The sequence below is a fragment of the Colletes gigas genome, unplaced genomic scaffold (assembly GCF_013123115.1).
Source record: "Colletes gigas isolate AHSC1104 unplaced genomic scaffold, ASM1312311v1 Colletes_gigas_Sc00016, whole genome shotgun sequence".
NCBI classification, from domain to species: Eukaryota; Metazoa; Arthropoda; class Insecta; order Hymenoptera; family Colletidae; genus Colletes; species Colletes gigas.
Genome location: NW_025106645.1, coordinates 3322043 through 3345987, shown reverse-complemented (window position 1 = coordinate 3345987; position 23945 = coordinate 3322043). Strand labels below are relative to the sequence as shown.

The 23945-nt window shown below is 41.5% G+C and overlaps 1 protein-coding gene across 1 annotated transcript in view; it reads right to left on the bottom strand.

The window, feature by feature from the left end:
• Positions 1-21739, bottom strand: part of LOC122400138 (zwei Ig domain protein zig-8-like) — a 239884-nt gene extending 218145 nt beyond the window's left edge. Inside the window, exons 1-2 of the mRNA XM_043401418.1 lie at positions 21565-21739; positions 2894-3019 (exon numbers count right to left, since the gene is read on the bottom strand). Of these exons, the coding sequence (XP_043257353.1) occupies positions 2894-2993 (100 nt within the window). The 5' untranslated portion in view covers positions 2994-3019; positions 21565-21739. The remainder of the gene's footprint in view (positions 1-2893; positions 3020-21564) is intronic.
• Between the last annotated feature and the right edge of the window lie 2206 nt (positions 21740-23945).

Sequence of the window (23945 nt, the reverse complement as noted above, 5' to 3'; positions counted from 1 at the left end):
GAATGGCCGGGCTATTGGATTTTTTCTCGAACGTAATCAAGTAGTAAGTGGCGCTCCAAGAACTAGACAACACGAGGACCCGAACAGAAACTCGATGTTAGGTATGAAAAGCATCGAGAGGAACGGTCTAGACTGTTCGCCGTAGTCCGTCCATCGATATATCGGTTTTCAATAAAACGGAACCTCGAAACACGACGCAGAATTTCGTCCATTAAGCACGATGACGAATATGGAATTAAATTTATCGGGTTCTCCTTTCCGCCGCGGACCGTACCCGAAAGCTCTTTCGCGTCTTGTTTCGACCGTAGTTATAACGTTTCTGCTACCGCGGAATATTACCCGATAAATTACTCCCACTTCGCGAGGTAATAACATTTTTCCGCGCAAAGACCCGTCGCGTGTGATATAACTCTCAATCACGTAGCCTCCATGTATCATGCGCGCGACTCGCATTACGCTTGTCGTATTTCCCCCCCGCGGGCCAAAGACGAATCCAACGAGACGTCCAAATGACAAGAAAAATCGTCGATTTGTTAAACGGAAACGATTCGCGAAGGGAAAATTGTTCGATTCGTAGCCACGGAAAATAGAAAACGGTCTCGTCGCAATTTGCCAGAATTTATTTCCCATCGTTTCGTGCGCCATAAATTTCAATTCTAAAATACAAAACACGTATGCATTTAATACCTCGAGGGCGTGCCTCTGGCATCGATCGTAATCGATTTGTTAAAATAGAGATACTTGAATTAGTTAATTAATTTCATCGATTCGAGTGAAAGAGGTATTAAAAAATGATTTATCAAATATTTTCCGGCTGGACGCGATGAAAATAAAATTCCGCGACGCGAATACACGCTCGATCACGGTCAATTAAAGCGTATTTAATCGTAATCTATCGAACGCGTTCGAACGAAGGCCATTTAAAATTTTCTACGAGGGAACGAAATTTGCCGCCATTGTCCGGTTTATTCGCGTCGCGTGTGGAAATCGACGAGAATAAGGGAGCAGCGTTCAGGACGATCGTCTTGTAATTCCGTTGATTATACACAAGTTCGTGCTTGTTCGTTGTATAATCGACGCGTGGCCAATGAAGCCACTTCGAGCACCTACAATAGTTGGAGCAACGTCAATTGGCCACTCAAGGACACTTTGGACCCTCCCACCATGGATCGCGTCAGACGCGTCTACTACTGTCACGTGATCCTCGTTTGCATAGAGCTATTCAATGCAAGCCGAGGGACTTTCTACCACTTTGTCCCCGTCAGCCTGGTACAAGAACGTTGCCTGATGACACGTTGTGTATTCATGACCAATACAAACACGATACAGCACGCAAAGAGGGACGAAGCTGCGTGAGGCGCTCCATCCGTGGACACCACTGACCCAAAGCCAAACACGTACCAAAGACAGAGCGGCTGGAGGGGATAAACAAATACTATGGTGGGAATTTGAAGCCCCTCGAGCGCTCCAAACATATCCGATCGTACTAAAATTTTGCTCGAACAAATTTAATACGCCTATACATTTATAGTGACAGTTATTTGGATTCCTCAGACTCATCGTATAATTTCGATCAAATTCTTCAATACGAGTTCTTTTCATTAACCCCTTGACGTACGCTAATGATTATTTTCAAATTTCTAGAGAAGCATTGTTTATATATTTAATCTAAGCCAACCTCTGTCCTCCTGTAATGTATGGTTTTCTTTTATCGATAGATGGATACAGATAATCTAAATCTAGATATATATCCTAAATGTATTGTGCATCTATATGTGCATCTATATGTGTTGTTCATAATAAAAAAAAGACATCAAGAACTTATAATAAGTCAGACTCGTCGTTGTACGACAAGGGGTTAACCGTTTTAAAAACCTGAAACCGATATTTTAACTGTCTTTGAGCCCTGTAATTACCTGGTATTGAACGTCGATAAAAAAGAAGACAATTACGTACGTATTTCGCTCGCGAGAAAGGGAAGGATAAATTTAACGACACGACGGACATTTTGTAGGATGAGTCGGATGACAGATGTCAAACTGAGTGTCGTATAATTACGTTGTTACAATGGGTGTACATTACTCTTCAGTCTTCTTGACGGCCACATTCGCCAACAGCCTCCCCCGTTCCACGCGAACTGCTTGTACAGATTTCATTACCGCTTCTACCGCGGCTTCATAATTACGGGGAGGATGGGTAGTCGTTAATTGCACAGAAAGCCGGCACAATTCGCTTCCGTCGGTATCTAACAACGGCCGTTGGAACGATACGAACCTTGGGGGTTCTCGCGAACACCGTGTCCCGGAGCCAGCTACGATAAAATATGGATCTCGACGAATCTGCGGCCGATACTCGACCGCGTCGTACGTTCAAAGCGATTTAATTCGATGTGAAAACTGCGACGACCGTGGGAAATTCGAGAACGGGTTCGACGCCGATATCAAACGCGGAGACTGATAGAGATTCCGTGTAATCTGGAATTTTTACGACAGGCTCGTGAAAACTTTCAACCTCCCGGAGCTTCCTCGTTATATTTTGACCCAAATGTCTCTGTCAGCGAGTAATAGTTTCATTAACGGGGGCGTTGATCGCTCAGGCACACGATCGGTTTCAAGAGAAGCCGTCATTATCTGGTGGACGTTCTAATCGTATCGCGACGCGGTAATTGCTCTACAGGTTGTCCCACGCAGCTAGGACCGGCTGTATCTTCGAAACTGTTCGACGTGGATAAAAGTACGAACCGAATGGTATCGAATATGCGAGGTGACAGGGCTCGAATTAAACTGTCGATATTTATAATTGGTTACGATATACGGTAATTTTCTCTGTTGTGAGAAAACAGTTACAAAACGATGCGGATTAAGTACGATTAAGCAGTCGAAAAATGACTCACCGAAGCTTTTCACCGTGGGCGAGATGGAGGGTTGCGCGCACAGGACGTGCGTGCCTCCCAGGAGCGTCAAAACGAGTCGAAAAAACTTCATAGCGATCATCGTTGCGTCGCTATTCCATGGAACTTCTGAAACAAACAACCAGAAACCCTGTGAGAATTGAACACGTGCATCTGAAAAATTATAGATACAATCGATCACGGAAATGTTGGCTAGCAATTAGGCAAACAGTCTCCATTCGAATTTAAATTCATTTTCAATTAAATAAACAATTTATAAATAATTAAAGTGGGACACTTATAAATTAGTTCCGTTCACAGGATATCTCGTTAAATTAAACACTGAATCTACCGACACTTCATGTATAGCCATTCTTACCAAGATATAGTACTTACGCTATTATCCTGTATATAAATTTAAATTCATTTTCAATTAAACAAACAACTTATGATCCAGTTTTATCGCACACCGGTCGTATGATCAATAGAAATTGTCTAGGTATATAGTGTGAAAGTAAATGTCAAAATAAACATAGAAGACAGGATAAATAATAATAGTTCACAAAGTCATCGGATAGAGGATGAAATACCCTTTAAAATGAGCGTTCGAACAAGTCGATAGCGTTATTAGTTCCGGAGATATAGCGATTTTTGTTTCAAGTCGACCGCGTAGCCAGTTACGAAAGCGCGAGGTCAATGACCGTACGTAAGTTGTAAACAGTGAGTAAATTGTTAAATCGATCAAGCCAGACTGCATACTTTTCTCAAAAAACAAACAATAAGAATAGAAGTGAATATTGAAAGATTCATTGCACATTTACTATAAATAACTATAAAATAACATTGTAAAGTGTAAACGAAACTTTAAAAACGTTCGTTTGACCGGCCATAGTAGGCGTAATGTTAACAATCGTGCCACGAATTTGGATCAACCGTGAGAAACTGCGGTAAGTAAAAGAAGTAAACGTCAGTATATTGCAAAAATCCAAACTGGATTAATGACACAAGAAAATAGGAGGCAGAACGCGTAATCCAGCGACCGTGCTCGCGTTTCGAGAACGGGAGAATGTACATTCAGGGTTAATATCCCTTCGGGTGTTGGCTCGAAAACCATAAGTCAAGATCATTCTAGGTAACACTCCGTTCATTTCCTGGCTTCGTTTGGAGACACGGCGCGACGCGAGGACGCTCAGAGCAAACGGGACTCTATCTCCGCAGCTCAGAATCTCTTCCGTCCCTCCAGGGTTAGTTCGCCGTGCAACCGGTGTTCTCGTGGCTCGATTCACGGAGAAGCATTAATATGCTTCAGCCGAGCCCATTCCGTGCTTCGTTACTGTAGCTTCTTAGGCCTGATAAGCCTCCGAGGAGCGACGGGGACGCTCTCGTCGCCGGCAAATCTATTTTAAATTCCCGCGTCGCCGCGTTCCACCTTTTGCCAACCCTCGAGACAGTTCTTCCCGTGCTAGCGCGGCGAGGTGTTTTCGCTGGCGTCGATCGCGTAGTATATTAATTTCCGATAAATCAAGCCGCTGCCAGCGCGCTACCCATACCCCCCCCCCAACCCCCTTCGACTTCTTATCAGAGACCCGCAACGCCGAGGCCGCCAGCGATCCGATCGGTGTATCAGAATCTCATTTATCTGGAAAACGGTTTCCACTGCCGCTTTATTTTCCTTGCGTTTCTCCTCGGAGAACGAGGAAGATCGTCTCGAAGGAAGATCGGCTTTCGGGAAACCCCGTCGGTCGGTTCGACTATCGCGTTTGAATTCAGCAACGCAAGCGTTTGCTTCTCCCACGAGGGTTCCTTCCTTTCTTCGGAACACGCGCGTCGATGAACGCTTTCGTTCCTTTTCTGTCCCGCGCCGCTGGTTTCATTTAATGAAGGTCCGTCGCCAGGCGAGTGGAACGGGTCCTCTGTAGCCGATTCGAACCGATTCGAATCAGCAAAAGTTCCGTCCCGAGACGGCAAACAGAATTTTTCGCGATCCCGGAATCGATCGTTGTTGCAAGGTGAAACGACCCGATTCGAAAACGCCGGGGATTGATTACTATTTCTAATAGTCGTTACTTTTCTATATGTGATATTACTCTCATGACGCGGAAACAAAGAAAGGAAGAGACCTCGACTTAGTAAAGTAGTATTTTCTTAGTGCTTCTTCTTTCTCGTAATCTTTAGTCTCATCCGTTTGAATGCAATATTGATCGTTAATTAGTACTTTTAAACGTAGCGTTAGTAAAAGTTTGCAATATAAATTCAAGATCGGGGTCGATTGTAACGTTACTATTAGAGCAGAATATGAAGAAAAAGAAAGTGTTAAAAGAAACAGACATAATTCGAATTTGAAAGAAAAGGTGATAAAAATACATTTTCCATTTTTTACTAATAGAATACATTTTATTAATCTAATTTTTATTCCAAGTGTAATACTTTTTGAATTATCGTATTCCAGAGTCAAACTGTTACTATTGACCCCGGTCTACCCCTGGTAAGAATGCAAGTTCGGTCGTAGACCGAGGAAATCCCATTTCGTCGGACAGGTTTCCATCGACGCGGAAGAGACTGGTGGGAAGTGGTCGTGGAAAAGCTTCGTTAATGCTCGAACGCGATCAAAGGAATCGTTGAAACCGATCGGGGTCATAAATCATGACCAACGGGAACCGGGGAGAATAAATGTCCTGTCTGACTGGTGGTTGAAAGACTCTGCGGCGGGAACAATATACGATTAACTTGTGTGACGTATCGACTGGCAATGGGGACGCGTGAGAATAAATCTCTTGTCATTCACAAGCTTTTAGTTCGCAGGAACCGTATCGCTTCATGCTCGGCTCAGCTACCCGAGATAAATCCGCGGCTCACGACACGAGTCGACTAAACCGTTTAATCGTGTAACCAACTATCGCGCGAACCCCGAAGTCCGCCAAGAATTTTTTTTACGCCCCTCGAAACCGGAAGTGGCGGAACCGCGTTCCACGGGACGACCGGCCGGACCGTGCCTTAGCAACCGCTTTGTTATCGGTTTAAGTTTCCGACGCCTTCGGAACTCCGCAAACTTCATCCGACAGTTGGAAAAGAATTCTATCCTATTTCGATGGTAATGTTTATCGATCTTCATTTGCAACTTTCTCTGGACGAATAGTCGGGGCGTCCTGAAACCGGATTCCTCTCGCTAGAGATCTTCCGTGGGGTTCGTTGCAGAGTTCTCGAGTTTTCGAAGCCGATTATCGAACTCAAAAACCGTGCAAATGCAACTTTAAATTATATTTGAGAAAACGTCTGGGGTAAAACGTGCAACGGCTGAAGACCTTGTTCCTAGTATGCGTGTTGTACAAGGGTAGCGTAGAAGGAACTAGCCCATTTTTCAACGTCCCTTGTACGGTGCATGAATTGCCGTTGAGTGCGGTTCTTTCTTAGTTAGCTGCCATTTTCCAGCAGTACCTAGGCCCCTAAGTAACGTCCACAAAACGGAATTGTGCTAGCCACGTTGTTAAGACTGACATTGTTCAGCAGCAAAAACCCAACAACGTGTCTCTAAAGGCTAGTCGTGACATCTGTTGCACATGTGCGTCCCAGGTTTTAATATTCAGACCTTGTCAATATATTCTATCCCACTAAATAAGAGAAAAATGTTTATAAACATAGTTTATTTAAAGCTTTATTGAAAAGTTATAACACAAACAAGTGAAATAGTACTGCGAGCTTTGGCTCGAGTAGAACAACAATATATGCATTTCGTGTGTTTATGTAAGCTATATTTGCTACTCGAGGTCACCAAAGAATTTGAAAATAATTTTCACCAGTAATAGCTATTAGTAACTTGTTGGACTTCACATCAAGTCAATTCATGTCGTTATAAATTCGATCTTTGACATTTTAAAATGGAGTAATTATTTAACTCTGGAAGTACATTGATCAATACGAGCCAAGTTGGTTACTATTCAACTTGTATATCGTATATCTGTTATAACTTTTTAATAAAGCTTTAAATGACCTACGTTTATACAAATTTTTTCCTTATTTAGTGCCATAGAATACACTGACAAAGTTTGGACAATAAAACCTGGGTGCACCCTGTAGAATATTGTAGTCGTATAGAATTAATTGCACGCATTCAACGTCTCAAATAAAGTGGTATATTTTATGTGAAATACCGAACAAGGACAGCGTGGTTCCAGTAATTCTCGGAACTAGAAAAGTCTCCGGAAATGCACGGGACGCGAATCGCGGCGCAAAAATCGTTCGCGAGCCCCGTCGAAATATTCCTCGAGGATATTCTTGCGTGGTCGTTCGAACGAGAATCTATTTCGCCCGAAAGCCAAACCGCTCTTTGCGCGAACAAGAAATGACACCCGGTATCGGACGAACCGCGGGCGAGCATAACGCGACAGCGCTCGAGAACACAATGCTCTCTGAAACAAGTAAGCGTGGTAGCGGGGGTGGAACGCGATTGTACGTTCACCGGGCGCGGTGTGCCGCTGTAAATTCGAGCAACCGTGAATAGGGGATGACTAGGTTCTTCGAAGCATGCATTTTTGTAAAATATTCATGCGCGTGCCTGTCGCTGCCGAGTCAGAAACCGTAACCGCCCTTGTATCGCGGCTTTCGAGCAGAGAGCACGAGTTAGGACTGCTTCCCCCGGGGTGGCACCAGCTTCTCCACCGACGCGACCCCCACCCTCCACCCTTCCTACGAACCAGACGCCAGAAATCCCAAAGACAAATAGGCCGAAATTACGCTAATCTTCTTTGCAGATGGATAAAAATAGAGCTTCTCGATACGCGAGACGAGGTTGAAACGTTTTTCCCGGTAATTTGACACGGTGCTGCAGGTTGATGCTGATTGCTAGTTTAATGGGGAACGATCGACGCTATTATCGAGATAGATCCGTGTTGAATGCGGATCCGGGGCAATTTACGAAAGCGAAGTTTGTCACTCACGATACGAATTATTTCAATTTTATGAAAAGAAATACAGTAAACATGTATGACATATGCAGTATGTTTCGGCATATATTTTTATTCAAAGTATGCAAAATAAAAAATATATTTTTGAGGACCTCTAGTGATGAAACAAACTTCTATTTAGATTTCACTCTGCTATCTATTTCCTAGAAACATATGCATTTCCATAAACATCCCCAGTTTATCTGTTACACCAGCGTATTACGAAAATGTAGTATTCAATATGTCTAAACGTATTGAAGCAATTATCAAGCTTAAAGGTTTATGGACGAAATATTAAGTGTACCAAAATCTGAAATGATTACTAAAAATTAGTTGCGATGCAAAACCGACTAAAATTGTACGAAGCAAAGTAATAATGATATCACAAATGTTAAATTTGTTTTGAGAAGCCAAAAGATTGTAGATAATACTAAGTATTTTCTTTTGTATTCTATATGCAACTATTGAACAGAAAATTATTTTTGTTAAGTTTTGCTCCTCACTGTAACTATTCCCGAATTTTCTAAATTATTTTTTGCAATGATGTCAGAGATGGTTACAGGCATGTGGTCAGATTCAATGATTCCGGATACTTTAAACGTAATGATATAAACTATATTATTTAATATTACGATAAAGTATTTGACACAAACTACATAAAGGACATAAGCGACCAAAGTTCGATATAGAGTACCTCTCTGTTGTCGAAGTTGAACATCGATACGCATTTGATCTTAGCTTAAACACTTCCATCATCGACACCAACGATAACGTTGTTTCTTTCTTACACTCTTTCAATTTTCACCGACGAATATTCAAATTTCGAATTTTTCCCACGATTTATTGTTAAGTCCCCCGAGCCTTTTGAGTTTTTCGAAGCCCTTTGAGCGAGCGTAGTATCGGCGCGTATCATTCTTCCGCGGCGAAATTACGCTGTCTAGTTTCTTTGCTCACTCGTCCTATACCGACAACGTAAACCGCCCCGAGGCCGGGGTTACGCTGAAATATTGCATGCGTGCGAGCGTGCAAACACGCGGTCTCGTCGTGCAAGAGCTGAAAATCAACGTGGCTTCTGCTTTGCATCTGTGCGTCATGCGATTGCATACCTAACGCGTTCGAAAGTAGACGACGCGAATAACCGTGATTTTCGCGTAAATTCACCGGGTCTCGATCGTTCTGTCGGTATTTATTAACTCGAACGCGCTAGGTGCTGACCCAAAAACCGAACAGCTAGTCAACTCGAACGCTTTCTTTGAAGTCACGGTTCCTTTGAAGTTATGTAGACTTTAGTAGCACGTCTTTCGCGAAGTTTTCTCGTTTTACTTGCTCTTATACACTTGCGTGTAAAGTGCTGTTCAAATACCCTTACGAGTTAAGTAATAAATCGAGATTAGCCAGCGAATATCAGCGTGCAAAGGCAGTAATATTCATTGACGAAAGTACAGCGAAACTAATATGGATTCTATTCACAAAATAGTAAAACGATAATTAAATTTTTTCGGAGAAATAGGACAAGCCTCGAATCGTATTATTAACTGCTTCGTGTTCGTTGCAATTTTCAATTAAAAAATTCTACCGTATATATCTGCATGATCCCCGCGTACAACAACGTTGTCTAATTAAAACGTTCGTTGGAGCCGTGGATTAACGATCAAAGGATGAATTGACAATTTCGTATTAATATATAAAAACTCCGAGTCTCCCATACGAATGACTAACGATTTCTCCATTTATCCGTTCTATTATTTCGTACGAAGTTAATTATGCGTACAGAGGTACTCGCTTCGACGATAAATTGTATTCTGTGTTACAAAATTAATCAAAGATTTATTCCTATCTTTCGTGTGTCCAATATTGCCAGAACGTTGAATGATAGAAGTACAATCTCTAGCAAAAAGTTTTTGATGTGTCTTTCGATGATAAACGATAGTTTGCGTCGTTTGGTTGCTATTTGCTTTAAATTCAATCGCTTTTCACTTCCTATCAGTAATAATTACTAGTAATAGTAACTCAGAAGTGTGAATATTCTTCGTGAATTTCATCATATTATCCGATCGAAAACCTTTTTCCAGAGGCTGTAGCCTACCGGGGGCGAATAGAGCTAAAGCTTTGTTTTGGAGAAACTTGGGTGGTAACGATCCTGTCTCTGAACCGGAGCAATGCGCGTTCCAATTTATCGCTTCTGCTATTTCCAACACCTTCTCCCGCGAACACAGACACACAGTCAGTACGATGTATTTTCAGTTCGCCTTGAAAAATGGACCGACAGAAATTTAACCAGATTCAGGACCCAACATTTTCCACCGAATGATACTCAAACTCGATGAACCCTTTATAAGCAATCCTTTTGATGCATATCGTAATTTTAAATAAACAAGCTTGATAATTTATTGATTTATTTTTTCCAAACTGAATGACGTTCGGTTGTACCAGAATTGTAGAACGCCCAGTATTTCTCAGAGTGTCGAAAAATTATATCTGCAAGGAGCAGGTCGCCTCGTGTCGCGCGATATAAGTGCACATTGCGTTCACGCAGTGGAAGGCGACACGTTTTCCATGCTTCCCTCGCGCGCTCGTAACTCCGTCAAATATATCTGGTTTATTACATTTTCACGGCGTATATCGTGCCTCGATAACCATTAGAGCCATTTCTCCTGGCATACTGTCGCGCAACATGTGTTTCAAGAAATACTTTGCATTCGTTGAAACGAGATTAGACAAACAGCACAATAATTACATTTAAGGGTAGGATAAGCTTGATAAAAATCAACGTTCTCGTTTCCACCTTCGAAACATTTAAAAGTACTTCGAAATTAATTAACGACAAATTGAATATAAATATCTCTGTTCGAAAGTTGTATAGAAACGTCACAGGATTCCTGAATCGGGACCACTGCGGGATATCGAGCCGCTCCCAACGATAAAATTGGACGACCCGCCTTGCGCGATTGTAAAATAAAAACCCGGCGTAACTTGAAACAAGGGGGTAAAAAATGGCGACAGAACAAAAGGGTAATGTTTCTTTTATGACGCGTTGCGCTATCGATTCCCCGACGATCTCTGCGACTCGCACCTGTAGGCAATTGCAACGCAACGGTATTTCGGGCCACGGTCGAGTGGACACCTCGATGGTGGTCGTAGTCCACTAAAACGCGCGAAAGTGTTTTCAAGCGGCGCCATAAATCCAGTGGCGTGCAGTTTGCTAATAGTACACGGTGTAATGTGTCCCTAGTCGCGAGTTCGGTAACATCAATCCCGCGTGTCACGCATTAATCCACTTCAAAGTGGAAAGGACCTTCACGTCGCGCGCAGAGTTCGTAGGATGACGTACTGTTTCCCCCGAAATATAGGATTCCCATTGATCAGTCGACGCTTCGCTTGCTAGGAATTCGGGCCACCGTCTTTGCATACGGCCATTGTCAGCCGGAGGACCGTGCGTCCGCTAATAGGGTATTCGCGTGTCCTAATATCCCGGCAGCATGACAAATCTGCTAATTGGCCTACCCCCTAAAACGTATAGAATCGTCATGGCTAGGCGACCCTGTGAGTGATTAGTCTGAGTCGACGCGGCTCGGCGTATCGGCTGCCTGAATATTGAATTAAAATTGGATTACATATTCCGGCGACTGTTCCCCGTCGGTTTTGCGCGACGATAACCGCGCTTTTTACGCCGTTTCACGGCATTTACATCCTAATCGCGTCGCGCACCACCCTCCTTTCGATGTTAGTGGAGTATTTGCCCCGAAAAGCCGGACACAAGACGATCTTTTTAATCTGACGTAAACTACGATATTTCTGCTGTCTCAGGTAGTCGAATATGCGAGGAACATTGTACCAACATAGACTACTGTGCTTCGTCGAAAGTTAAGGGGGGAGTCTCATGTGATACCTCAAAAATATCAATTTTTTTTGTTTACTTCATTTTTTGAGAGTATTTATATTTAAGAATGTATTGTTAAATTTTGAGAGATAAATGTCAAGTATTGTGGATTGTAGAACATTTTTTGTATAGCCCTCGCGGTAATTACCGGAGTCATTGTTTTGGGTGATTACCATGTACAGCCCAGACATTACTGTTTCGAAAGGCTTACGACAGGGTCAAGAGACATCTGCTGTTATTAAAAGTTGTAATTTGAGCGTTTTTGTTATCTAGGTGGCAATATTCTGGAAAGAATTCTATATGGAGCTGAGATTAATGAGTATGATCTTGCAGATCTCTCGAAACGTTACTTTCTTAACTGGCATAGATAAAATCTCAAAAACTATACGGTCGATTCCTTTGAAATTTGTACACTTTGTTCCACATACTAACAGTTCTCGCCCGTACCAAAATCAAATTGTTATAATGAGTTTATCATATCTTTTTTATTAAAAAGTTGCAAAACAAACGATGAAATTTTGCAATTTTTACTTTAAGCTTCCACCATTTTGCCAATTTGCAACATTAATTATTTTGGTACGGGCGATAACTGTAAACCTATCGAATAAAAATCTTTTTTATTTTTTTGATTTAGTCAACCTTGAGAGCTGCAATCATCTACGCCAGTGTTTAAACACATGTTTACTGCGGACGTGATAACAACATTAAAAGCTAATAAAAATTATCTTGTATTTCCAAAGGATAGCTAAGTAAACTGCAAAAAAGAATCATAACGTCAGATGTAACATTTCCTTAAAAAAAATTAAGAAAAATCGTTCAATTTTCTATCATTCACATGAGACTCCTCCCTTAAAAGATTTTATGGTACACATATCTACCTTAATCATTCTCTGAAACACTGTTCGCTTATCAGCAATATTTACATACTCTAAAGAAATCGTATAAACTTTTCCATTATGGAAGCTTTTCAGATAGATATACACTACACTTCTGAACAATTTTTACTTTTTCATCGTATATATTTGTACAGTTATTCAAATTTGAAAATAGTCAATAATTCAGTAATGTTCCTTACGATTATTTGACTTCATTAACGATTTTGTCATACTTTAACACTTTGACTACCACGTCATCCATATTTGGGTGACAGAACTTTTAACAGTGGATCTAAAACAATGAATTCTCAAGTTGAAATGTTAATGAAAATCAATTTTAATAGGCTTCATAAATTTGAATGAGGTTAGAAAAGTAGCTATTACGACAACTTTTAAGTTGTGCAGTTTACAATTGCCTAAAATCAGAGTTTTGGTCTTGTAAACAATTTTAGGATTTTAGACTGGCAGTCAACGTATTAAGGTGAGTCCCAGTGATCGTTTTCATGTCAAAACAATTAATTCCGAATTCGACCGGTATGAACTCTTATAACGAATTTAGTAACAATAATTTAGTTGCAGCGTATCGTACGTACTCCCATTACGCCTGCAGTATAATATTTATTTTTTAAAATATCTTCCTTACACCTTCTTTTGAGATGCTGAAGTCCATAGCAATTTTTTTCAAAAATTCGCCATTTGCTCGACGATTATAAATTTGTACTCGTTAACTTTTATCATTTTATGAGAAATTTTCTATTATAATAAAAAATGTATACACAAAATATCTCGTATGAACTTCTTTAAATATGAAAACATACAAATAACTACAAACCTAATATTCTAACCAAAAAATACAAATAAAATTACCCTTATAATTGAAAAATCCAGAGTAATATTAACCAGTTCAAAAGGCAAACGCCATATATCAAACAAAAGAGAAATACACAAGATACGTAAGAATATCTCAAAATTGTAGGTGTCAAATATCGAGTGTAATTGCGTAAATTGTTGCTACGTAGAACGGAGAAAGGCAACTTGTAATTCAATCGATTGCCTCGAGAGCTTCTCCGTTCGTACCGCCGCAGTGGAAAAGGTCGATAAATAGTCAGACGCTCGTATGCTCGATTTCTACTCGACTAAACTCTTTTACGGTCTAATCCGCGAAAAGTCGATAGTACGCGGCCAGTATCGCTCGAACGAGGCGGTAAGACGCCTTATTGGCGTCGGGATTGCGATCGGGAGCATCGCGATGCACGATGATGCATTATGACGCATCGTTATTGATACAAATGGCGCGGATACCACGGGAATTTATCACGTGGGAAAATTATTCCACGTTTGATATCGTTCGTTCCTAGATCGCCGGCGCTGATAACGCTTATCCGATAGGAGCCCCTCGGCCTCGAAATAGAATAATTGCAAAGTTAGACGGTCGGTGGGGTACGGTTGCACGATTCAAATTTAACGCGGAAGTATATCAAGATCGGCGACCGACCACCGTAAAACTTTTAAGACCCGTTTTTCGAGAACGAGGGAAACTTTTCGGGGAAACCATGAAAGTTTCGAGAATATGACACCGAACTTTTGAGAATCCGCAGCGACCTGGATCGTTACCACGCGACTACAAGCAATCCGAAGCCGCGCAAATTCAAATTAAAGTCGCCCCGACGACGAACCGGGATGCGAATGTTATCGCGAAAGCAATTGCGGTTCTCAAAAATCATATTTCCATACGCCCCGTATACAGGGTGCGAAGAAAGTATTCCCTGCAGCGTTCTAAAGTTAATTTACACGAATCTTAGCCATTCGAAATTGACTCGTTCACGATACCCTTCGATATAATTAATTTTTGTTAATTTTATTCTCACGTTCATAGGTTTCTAAACTATACTCTTTGTTAATACAATTAGTAAAATTATCGTGTGAATTTAATTCTGTAAAGCGTCTCTGCGCAAGTTCTGTGCCCTGTTAGCGTGTGCATGAGTGCTTTTCATGTGTGACTGGGCCACACAAACATAATGTGCTATGCGGAAGGAAAGGAAACCGTATGAAGCGCTCCAACGGTGGATACGATAATACCACGTGGATTTAATTATCTGCGTGCACGTACAACCACCATTGTTACGGTATAGAAAAGGCATTAGAAAAATTAAAGGAGTCTTTAGTACTAATTTAATTATAAAACTTAACCCTTTGCACTCCGAATTATATTTCAATTTTGTTACCAGCACCACCCAACGCTTTTAAGTGTTTTATTTGAAGTTTACGTTAACTAAAAAATAGGACAATTTAAACAAATGGAGGAACAAACAAATTCATGCTGTATTTTGTAATTTTCAAGTGTATGATATCTGTTTGGTTTGGACTTGAAAGAATGTCGAGTCACACTCGACATGGGAGTGCAAAGGGTTACTTACTCCAACTAAGTAATATTTTCTGTATAATTAACGATGGAGCTTCGATAAATATTGTAGAAGATTGGAATTGAATAAACAGATTAATTATATGCGTGTACGCAAACGAGGGTGAACAATGTGCGTGCGTCACGCTTAAGGGGTTAACAGTCTGACTGACACGATGTTGACAGAGTAGGGGATAAAGTGGAAAGTTAGACAAGGATAATAAAAGTAGGTAAGATGGAGGGCACAAGGCGATGGGTTGAGCGACATCGAGAACGTGATTGAGACGAGGAAGACGGAGCAGGACAGGAAGACAAACAGAACAGAAATCGACGAGGAGGAGGAAAGCGAGTCAAGAAAGGTCTGAGTGTGACGGTACGAACGTAATATCAACAATAAACAATGGAAATGCAGTTTTAACTCTGGAACGGCAAACTAGAGTCTTTCGTGAATCCAGAAAAATTTGTAAATGTGACAATCAAATATAAATTAGATTGTCCATTTTCTTGAAAACGAAGCTTCTCGTGACCATGTTTTTAACTAACTTCTTCAGACTGAATCGTTCTGTACAAATAAAGTTTGTCCTCACAAAGGGAAGAACGTCGTGCAAATTCCTCTCATTACTTTAAACTCATAAATGTTCGCATTGACTGCACACGATAAAACTTTACGTCGGTCTTAAAAACGAGCAACGGAACAGCAATGAAAGCAATTATACGGTGTTCATTTTTATAGTACCTACTTACGTTATTGTTAGCCTGGAATACGATTCGAAGAACAGACATACTCGCGCGCGATCGTAAACCTAATCTTGACTATAACGAATGTTAACAAACAAAAGGAAACGGCGAATAAAATAATGGCAATAATGCAGTAACGAGATTAGAAGAGGGAATGCAAAACCGTAAACTTAATCTCGATCGCGATAAAAGTTGATGGCTTTTCTATTTTCTTGTATGATTTACGCACGGATCGCGTTTGAATTTTTTATTTAATACAATTCCTAAATCGTTCATTCACGTCTTAACAATTTTATAGACAATATTTATTTATTTATTTATTTATTTACGGGATTAAATTAATACAGAAGGAAATACAGGTATAGAAGATCGTTATATGACAAAGATACAAAATTGAATGATAGGAAGTATAAAACTGTAATTACAAGGAGATGCTATGTAAAAAACATTTAAATGATAGAATTGAATGGTTAAAAACATCGATCAAACTATGATAAGGGTTATAGATGCCATAAAGTATTCAACGGTGTTCTATGCGAAATAATTCAGAACGACGTAGTATTCTGGAAGGAACATTAAATCTAAATGAGGTCGTACTAGACATAGCTTCCAAGATCGAGAAAAAATACCAGAGGAGAGGGATTTATTGAACATTATCCGAAGAATCCCAGAAACAACGAAGAAGTAAGATTTTAGAAGCATAGGGTGGATACTATAGAGACCTGTACTAGAATTATTATTGAGAGTGATAGTACTGTGAAAGACATCATTGATACTTATGGAGATATTCAAGAACTGAATGGAGTTCGTACAGGAAAGATGACTAATAGAATGATCAAGTTTTAAATCATTCACGTACAATAAAAATTTAAAAAGGGTCCCAGGTGTGAACCTTGGGAAACACCTGAATATACAAATACAGCATTAGAGTAAGCGTTATTAAATTTAAATAAAAATTAAATATTACCAACGTTCCAAGTTGTAGGAACGTTCGTCTTCGATTTTGAACGATAGCTCGAAACAAGGAATCGTTGAAGGTGTCGTATTCTCGGAACCGTTTCTGCACATCGTTATTTCTCGTTCAGTTATTTACCGATAAGATTTCTCGGGACCGTTTCCCCGCGTCTCATCGCGAAACGAGGATCGTGACAGAAATTGCTTCGTCCGAGTCGAACGATGACAAATGTCTGTCAGCAGGAAAGACTGGAAAACTCATTAACCGGAGCAGTCGGTTGATGACTCCCCGGTATACTATCACTATTATCGAAACCGTTCGAGTTAACTGCGCTCAAGAGCGTCCTAGGTGTCGACCTATTCTGTACACAAGCATAACTACTTCCTCTCGGTCTTTTGTTTCCTGGAGCTGTTTCCTTCGTCGCTCTGCCGCCCACCGCCCGGCCGCCATCTCGTTCCTTCCATCAATCATTTCAGTTTTGCGCAAGATTCGCCCCATTATGCTCGAGTTTCTGTCCTCGGCTGTCGTGCGCCCTCCTTCCGGTCGGATTCGATCCTCGATGACTCGCGACTCGCGAGCTATCTCACCAAGCGTGCATTTCGTTCGATGAATCCTCCAACGTACCAAACCGGAAACGAGGAATTACGCCGTGCGTTCCAACGGTTATTATCAGACGTCGAAATTGATATTTTTAAAGTTACGATACGAGAATCAGAAACACGTTGACATCATTCTCGAGTAACTGTTACAGTAGTTGTTATTAAAGACGCAATCAGCGAAACGTTCATGAACCGTGGCCTAATCGTTCCTACGTCGAGCCATTGCTTTAAACGACGACGTCGGTCTGGAATAGACTCTAACGGGGATAATTTCGTGTAAAAAGCCATTATGTGCCGGTATTCGTTACCGGTTAGAAAATGTATTCCTTTTCAGGGTCGAGACGGGCGATTAAAGTTCCGCCACGCTCCATCGTTGCGGGATATCACGCGAGCGAGGAAATGTGTTTACGGAGGGATTATTAAATAAATTGGAAGGAAAGACGTATTGGCGAAAATGATCGTTCCGCGAAATTGTTCACGCCGCGAACGTGAGAATGCTGTACAATGCGCATTATTTCGAATAATGTAGAAACAAAACATTAAAATAGAAATTGAAAAATAGGAGGACTGAAAAGTTATTTACGTTGCGTGATACTTGTTCATAGCAATAATGCTAGCATTGACACGACGAGTCTGACTCGTTACGAGTTATTGATGACAAATTTCACAATATATTTTTTTTTCGTGACCATTCCTTGTACGAGAAAATCTAAACAAAATTAGATAGTACAATTATTTGGAATTAAATCGTATCGTCGAAGCTAGTTCTTTCAATGTGTGTTCGAGTGACCTTTAACAGAATTTCTTTACGCGATAGTCCGGAGAAGCAATGCGTGGCGGCAGGGTTAAAGTCTAGGAAGAAAAGCTACCGCGGTAAACGTTTTAAGCCGCTCGGAACGGTTTCCGGTTCTAAAGTCAACGTTCTTCCGTAACGAGTTCATTGGCGATTTTCCACAGGATCGAGCTCGTTCCCGAGGATTTGTTAAGATTTTCCGCGTAAAACGAAACAGAGGATACCGCGCTAAATGCTCGAACGTCCAAGGAATAAAGACCGGCTTAGGGCGAATACGTTTTTAATGTTCCGCGGTCGTCGTAAAGTTAATATCGGACCGCGTATCCGGCCAAATGGGCTGCGAACGCCGTGAGATAAGTGTAAATATTTTTGAATCCAGGCTCGGTGGCGAATTACGTGCTGTTTAGCCGGTTGACTCGGCCCGATACGTGTTCATAAAATATCGGAAACATTTTAATAGCGGAAACGCACGGTCATCGGGGCTCGCCTTGATGTATTTGCGTTCGAAAATCGAAGCTCCGGGATTACCGCTTCGATAAGTCTTCTATATGACGCCGACGTGAAACCGTCATACGAGCGCATAATAAATATTTACCAAACGTTTCATCGGGGGTACGCGGCTCGATTCATTTTGTAACGCTCACCGATTCGATGTAAAAACACGGGACTTTGGCTTTTTCGAAACCTCTGTCGCGTCCTTCGCGTCTGGCTGGACGCTGCCGCGGGAGAATCGCAATTTAAACGAGCGATATTTATTACAGATGTCAGGAAAAATATATCGCGTGTTTTAAAAGTGTTTAGCATGCCGTTAGCGCGATGATTTAAAAGATCGTGCATGGCCGGTGATATACCTCTCTGTTGTAATTTATTATTCATTTATTCGTTTTACTTATCGTCGTTATTGCGTCGGTAGAAAACAAGGGAGGGGGGGGGAAAAATATTTACCACACTGATTGTGCCATGACGAATAGGCGAGATGTCAACGCGTTGGAAAAATCATAGAATATTTTTATTTACAATATTGTTCTGCCTTTATTTATTTGTTTATGGGTTTGTACACCCTTTGATATAATAGAGTTGCATAATATGTGTAAAAGTCTCGTTAATTGCGTATGTTATGAGATGCGTACGAGGCTAGTGACATGCTGTTTGGAGGAATACAAAGAACTGCTAAAGAAATCCAGACGCTGGCTGAACTGGTTAGCTTGGGCGGGAATACGATTAACACAATTATTATATAGTATGGTATAATGTCGTTTAAATGTTGGAATATGGAATAATTCCATATTTCGAGTAATTATCGCCAGGACATTAAATTTAATTAATTGTAAAATTTCGGGATAATTTACATAGTTATTGATGATTGTATAAACAAATAACATACCGTATACAGGGTGTTACTGGACGGATGGTACCATCGGGTAGTGGGTGATTCTACGTACAAAAATAAGTTGAAAAAAAGAAATAAAATTTGTTCATTTGAAGCTTCGTTTACGAGAGAATTGAATTTGAAGATGTGTTGATAATACATACGTTTATTATTATTCGGTATGAAGAACCGTTATATCAAAATTTACAGACCTTTTACGACCACCAGATTTATGGTAATTATGAAATTGCACCGCACTCGATTAATCTCTGCTTTGTTTTCTGTATCACCCTTTTGTTTGATTGGCAACAATTTCGATATCACCATACCAATAAATTCACGATTACTGTAGCGGGGCATGGTTACAATTCGACTGATAGAAACAGACAAACGATCAAAGTAACCGGTTGTCGTACTACTGTAGACGGAATGTAAACATTACAGAGGACAACGAATGGGAAAGTGTAAACGAAAATGATCATGCTACGCGAGGGCTTGAAACAATTTTCAAATTCGATTTTCTCTTACACGAAACTTCATACGGAAAAATGTTGTTCCTTATTTCGACTTATTTTCGTACGTACAATCACCCATTGTTCGATACTACCAACCGTTCGGTAACACCCTGTATGTTTAATCTAAGCCAACTACTATTTTCCTGTAATGTATAATTTTGTATCGATAAGTGTGTGTATCGATATGATCTAAATGTGGATGTACAGGGTGTTCGGCCATCTCTGGGAAAAATTTTTATCGAAGATTCTAGAGGCCAAAATAAGACGAAAAACAAGAATACCAATTTGTTGATGGAGGCTTCGTTAAGAAATTATCAACGTTTAAAGTTCCGCCCGTACTGAATTTTTTTCTTGAAAATGCGCACGATTTCGGTGGTATGTCTATTCACCAAAAATGATTGTAATTGACCCCCGAAACCGAAAATAATTTTTTTAAAACGATTTGAAAAATGTTTCTTCGCCGAAATATTTCAACATCTAACCAAATTTTTTTCTCGAAAATGGGTAGGATTTTGGGGGTATATATATTCACCAAAAGTGATTGTAATTGAACCCCGCAACCAAAAATAATTTTTTTTAAATGATTCAACAAATTTTTTTATCGCCGAAAAATTTCAGCACCTACTCAAATTTTTTTTTCGAAAATGGGTAGGAATTTGAGGGTATGTCTATTCACCAAAACAGATTGTAATTGACCCCCGCAACCAAAAATAATTTTTTTAGAATGACTTGAAATTTTTTAATTTCATTTTTTAATAACTTTTTAACGAAGCCTCAGTTAAGAAATTGATATTCTTGATTTTCGCTTTATTTTGACCTCTAGAATCTCCTATTAAAATTTTTCCTACGTAGTGTATAATACTACGTTGTTCAAGCGTGAGAAACCTTAATCCCAACAAAATTCTATCATAGTGATGACAAGTGACTGGGTCTGCCCAGCTTATTGGAGACGATGTGTAGGAATTTTTAGTTGAACCAGAGCTATTTCCTGTCCTAGTTTCTAAAATCCTGAATTTTAACGAGGCTTCGCTGTATTAATTAGTAGGGTAGAGATAGTGTAATTTGTGTTACTCGCAACCTGTTAACCAAAACGACGCTCAACAAGCATAATGTGACCTCGACGATCATCATTCTTCCGTGATCCTATGTCGAGCTGGAAATGATATTTCGAAAATACCCCTTCTCTCGTGATATCGTAAATCGATCGAACTATCTTGGAAAAGGTAACGAACGACGAACAAATTTTGATCCCGAAGAATGAGCCGCGCAGACGCTTTACGGGGCCTTTGTAGAAATTTCAGTTGTTCTTCTCGTCTCGATAAAACCGATATCCGTCGTCGCGATAAGTTTTCGGAGAAGGTTCCCACAGGCGTTATTAGTTTTCTTAGACAATGCCGCGTTAAATTCGTTCCCCGCCTCGACGCGTCGCGTCACGAGACGCTTTAATTAATTTTTCTTCCATGCATCGGTCCGCGAGACCCGACGTTCGAGTTCTTGCACTCGAACCGATAACAGAGCAACGGAAGAAGGCACGTTGGCGAGCATAAAAGAGGAAAAATCGGTCGTTGAGCGATGGCTCCCGATAAAAAGTAACAAACTCGAAACTCACCTCCGAGCGGATCGGGTTTCCTCCGTGTTGCGTGGCTAGTGTGCACGGGGATCGCCTTTGACGCGAAAAAGGAAGACAATCACACGAAACTAAAGTAGAAACGGTTAACACTTGGCTCGGTTGCGCTCGGGTGGACGCGATTCCTAGGCCTCCCCGAGGCGCATCTATTATTTATCACTCCCGAGGTACTCTCGCGGCCACTCCTCGCGGCCAATCGATCTCGTCGATGTCGTAATCTGCACGCACATTCACAGACCGTTCTGACCGAAAATACATATATATTCTCAAAACGAGAACAACGTTCCCGAAGGGCTGGTCGCGTGCACCAGGAAGCGACCACGGGCCTCCTCCGCGTAACTTCTCCCCTTCTAATTACGGCTCGAACGCGAACGGACCGAAAGAGAGAGACCTTCGATCCCCGATCGATCCTGGATCGCCGCGATTCACGAAGTATCGCGTCCCAGCGAAGCGACTCAGCGCGCGCTTCGGTTTCGTCGAATCGTTCTGCTCCTTTTCTCCGCCCTTCGATACGTCACGCACAAGCTTTCGACCGCGTATTTATCGCCGATCGGCGGATCGATGCCGCGGATCTCCAACTTGGAGTGGCGCTTTCGAACATCCGGGCATGATGCACCGGCGGGCTGCAACACTCGTCTGGAAATTCACCGAGTCGAGTGTTCTCCAGGCGCGATGATCGTCCGACGCGTAACGGGGCTCTCCAAAGTACTTTTCTCGACGCACGACACTCCACTGTCACCAGAGAATCACACGACCCGCGACGACGAACGTTCCCGCGACACTGGTCCCGTGTCCTTTCGTCGAATCGTGGAAACGAACGAGCGAGCACCGGGTCCGCGATACCTGGGAGAACCGTTCTCGGAAAACGCGCGACGCCCGCGGTGAAAAACTTGGCGCGTCTCGCGGTGTAAACAGAGCGCCACGGGCAGGGATTTTACAGTCTGTTTACAGAGTCTGGGCGACGTCCTCCAACAACTTTCGAACCCCGAGGACGGTCCCGTGACCTGTTCTGCACGCTTCGAGGGCCGCGAGGCTGAATCGTTGCCAATCCACCGTTGCCCCTGATCACGATCGTGCGTAATTGCTCGACGATGGGACCCGTACGGTTCATCTTCCCATTATTTCCCCTTCAGGCATCCTCGACGATCTCTGCACGCTGTCGGTGCACGCGTTCGCCGGACGACCCGATCGTCGAGCGATCATGTCACGGCGCGACCGACGATCGTCACGTTGCACAGGTATCGTTACGCAGAAGACGCGGCGAAGAGGTACGCGGAATCGCGAGGACGGAATCTTTCCTGTTTCCTTGAAATATAGTCGCACCTTGGCGGGGGATGCGCGCGCGAAACCACCACGAGTGATGCTGGGCTCGGACTGGAGCCTCCGGCGCGGCGCTAGCGTCGCGACGACTCGGGCCGAAGCAAAATCGTCACCCCCGCGCCCTGTCCACCACCCATGCTCGGCCACGGGGTGGAAACAGTGGCGGAGACTGGGGGTTAGTCACCCTACGCCCTGGGATTTTCAGCTTTTCTTTTATGACGTAGAGAACCTGCTCCATTCAGTATTAGTTTGTTTCTCTTTTTCAGGACCTTGTTCTTTTATTGGAGGTCGCGAGCCAGCGGAACTGATACGTTTACACGCGGGATCGAAACTGGTATCGATTCTATTCCGTACCTGTGGCAGCTTGAACATTTATTTTCATTTCATTTATTTGATAAACACTCCATTAGTGTACGAAGTAGAACATTATAATGTAGGATTCAGCAAACAGAATTTGGTACAAATGTACAAATAATAGAATTATATAAACGAATTTGTAGCACACCAAGCACACAATCTTCTTACAGAAATTGATAATTAGCAACAGAAATTAATATCGTATAAGAATCACGTCTGCCTTTCACAACCACTCGTTTCGTTCTCCCTGTTGACTCGTTGCCTCTGGTTACTCATTCCTTCTTGAACTAAATACTTTCAACCCTTTTGCACATTAATTAATATTAAAAAAAACTACAGCACGGCACAAATATTCAATACAAATCTACAATAATCAAAGTAAGGTTTTTTGCTTTTTTTTTAGCAATGCATATAGATCGACAATACAATTAGTAGTATGAATATCAAAATTGTCCTGAGAATAATATAATTACATTTGTACTGGAAATTTTGTATATCATAACGATTTTTTCTTTACTTCATAACGATTGAGTAAAAGAATTTAGTATAAGTAAAAAGTGATTGTCAATGTATTGGGTTGGCCAAATATTTCATAGGGATTTTGACGATATTTATCTTCGAGCGCTGCGAAACGCAACTAACGTCAATTCAAATCTTAAGAGGATATAATTAATTGATAGTTAACA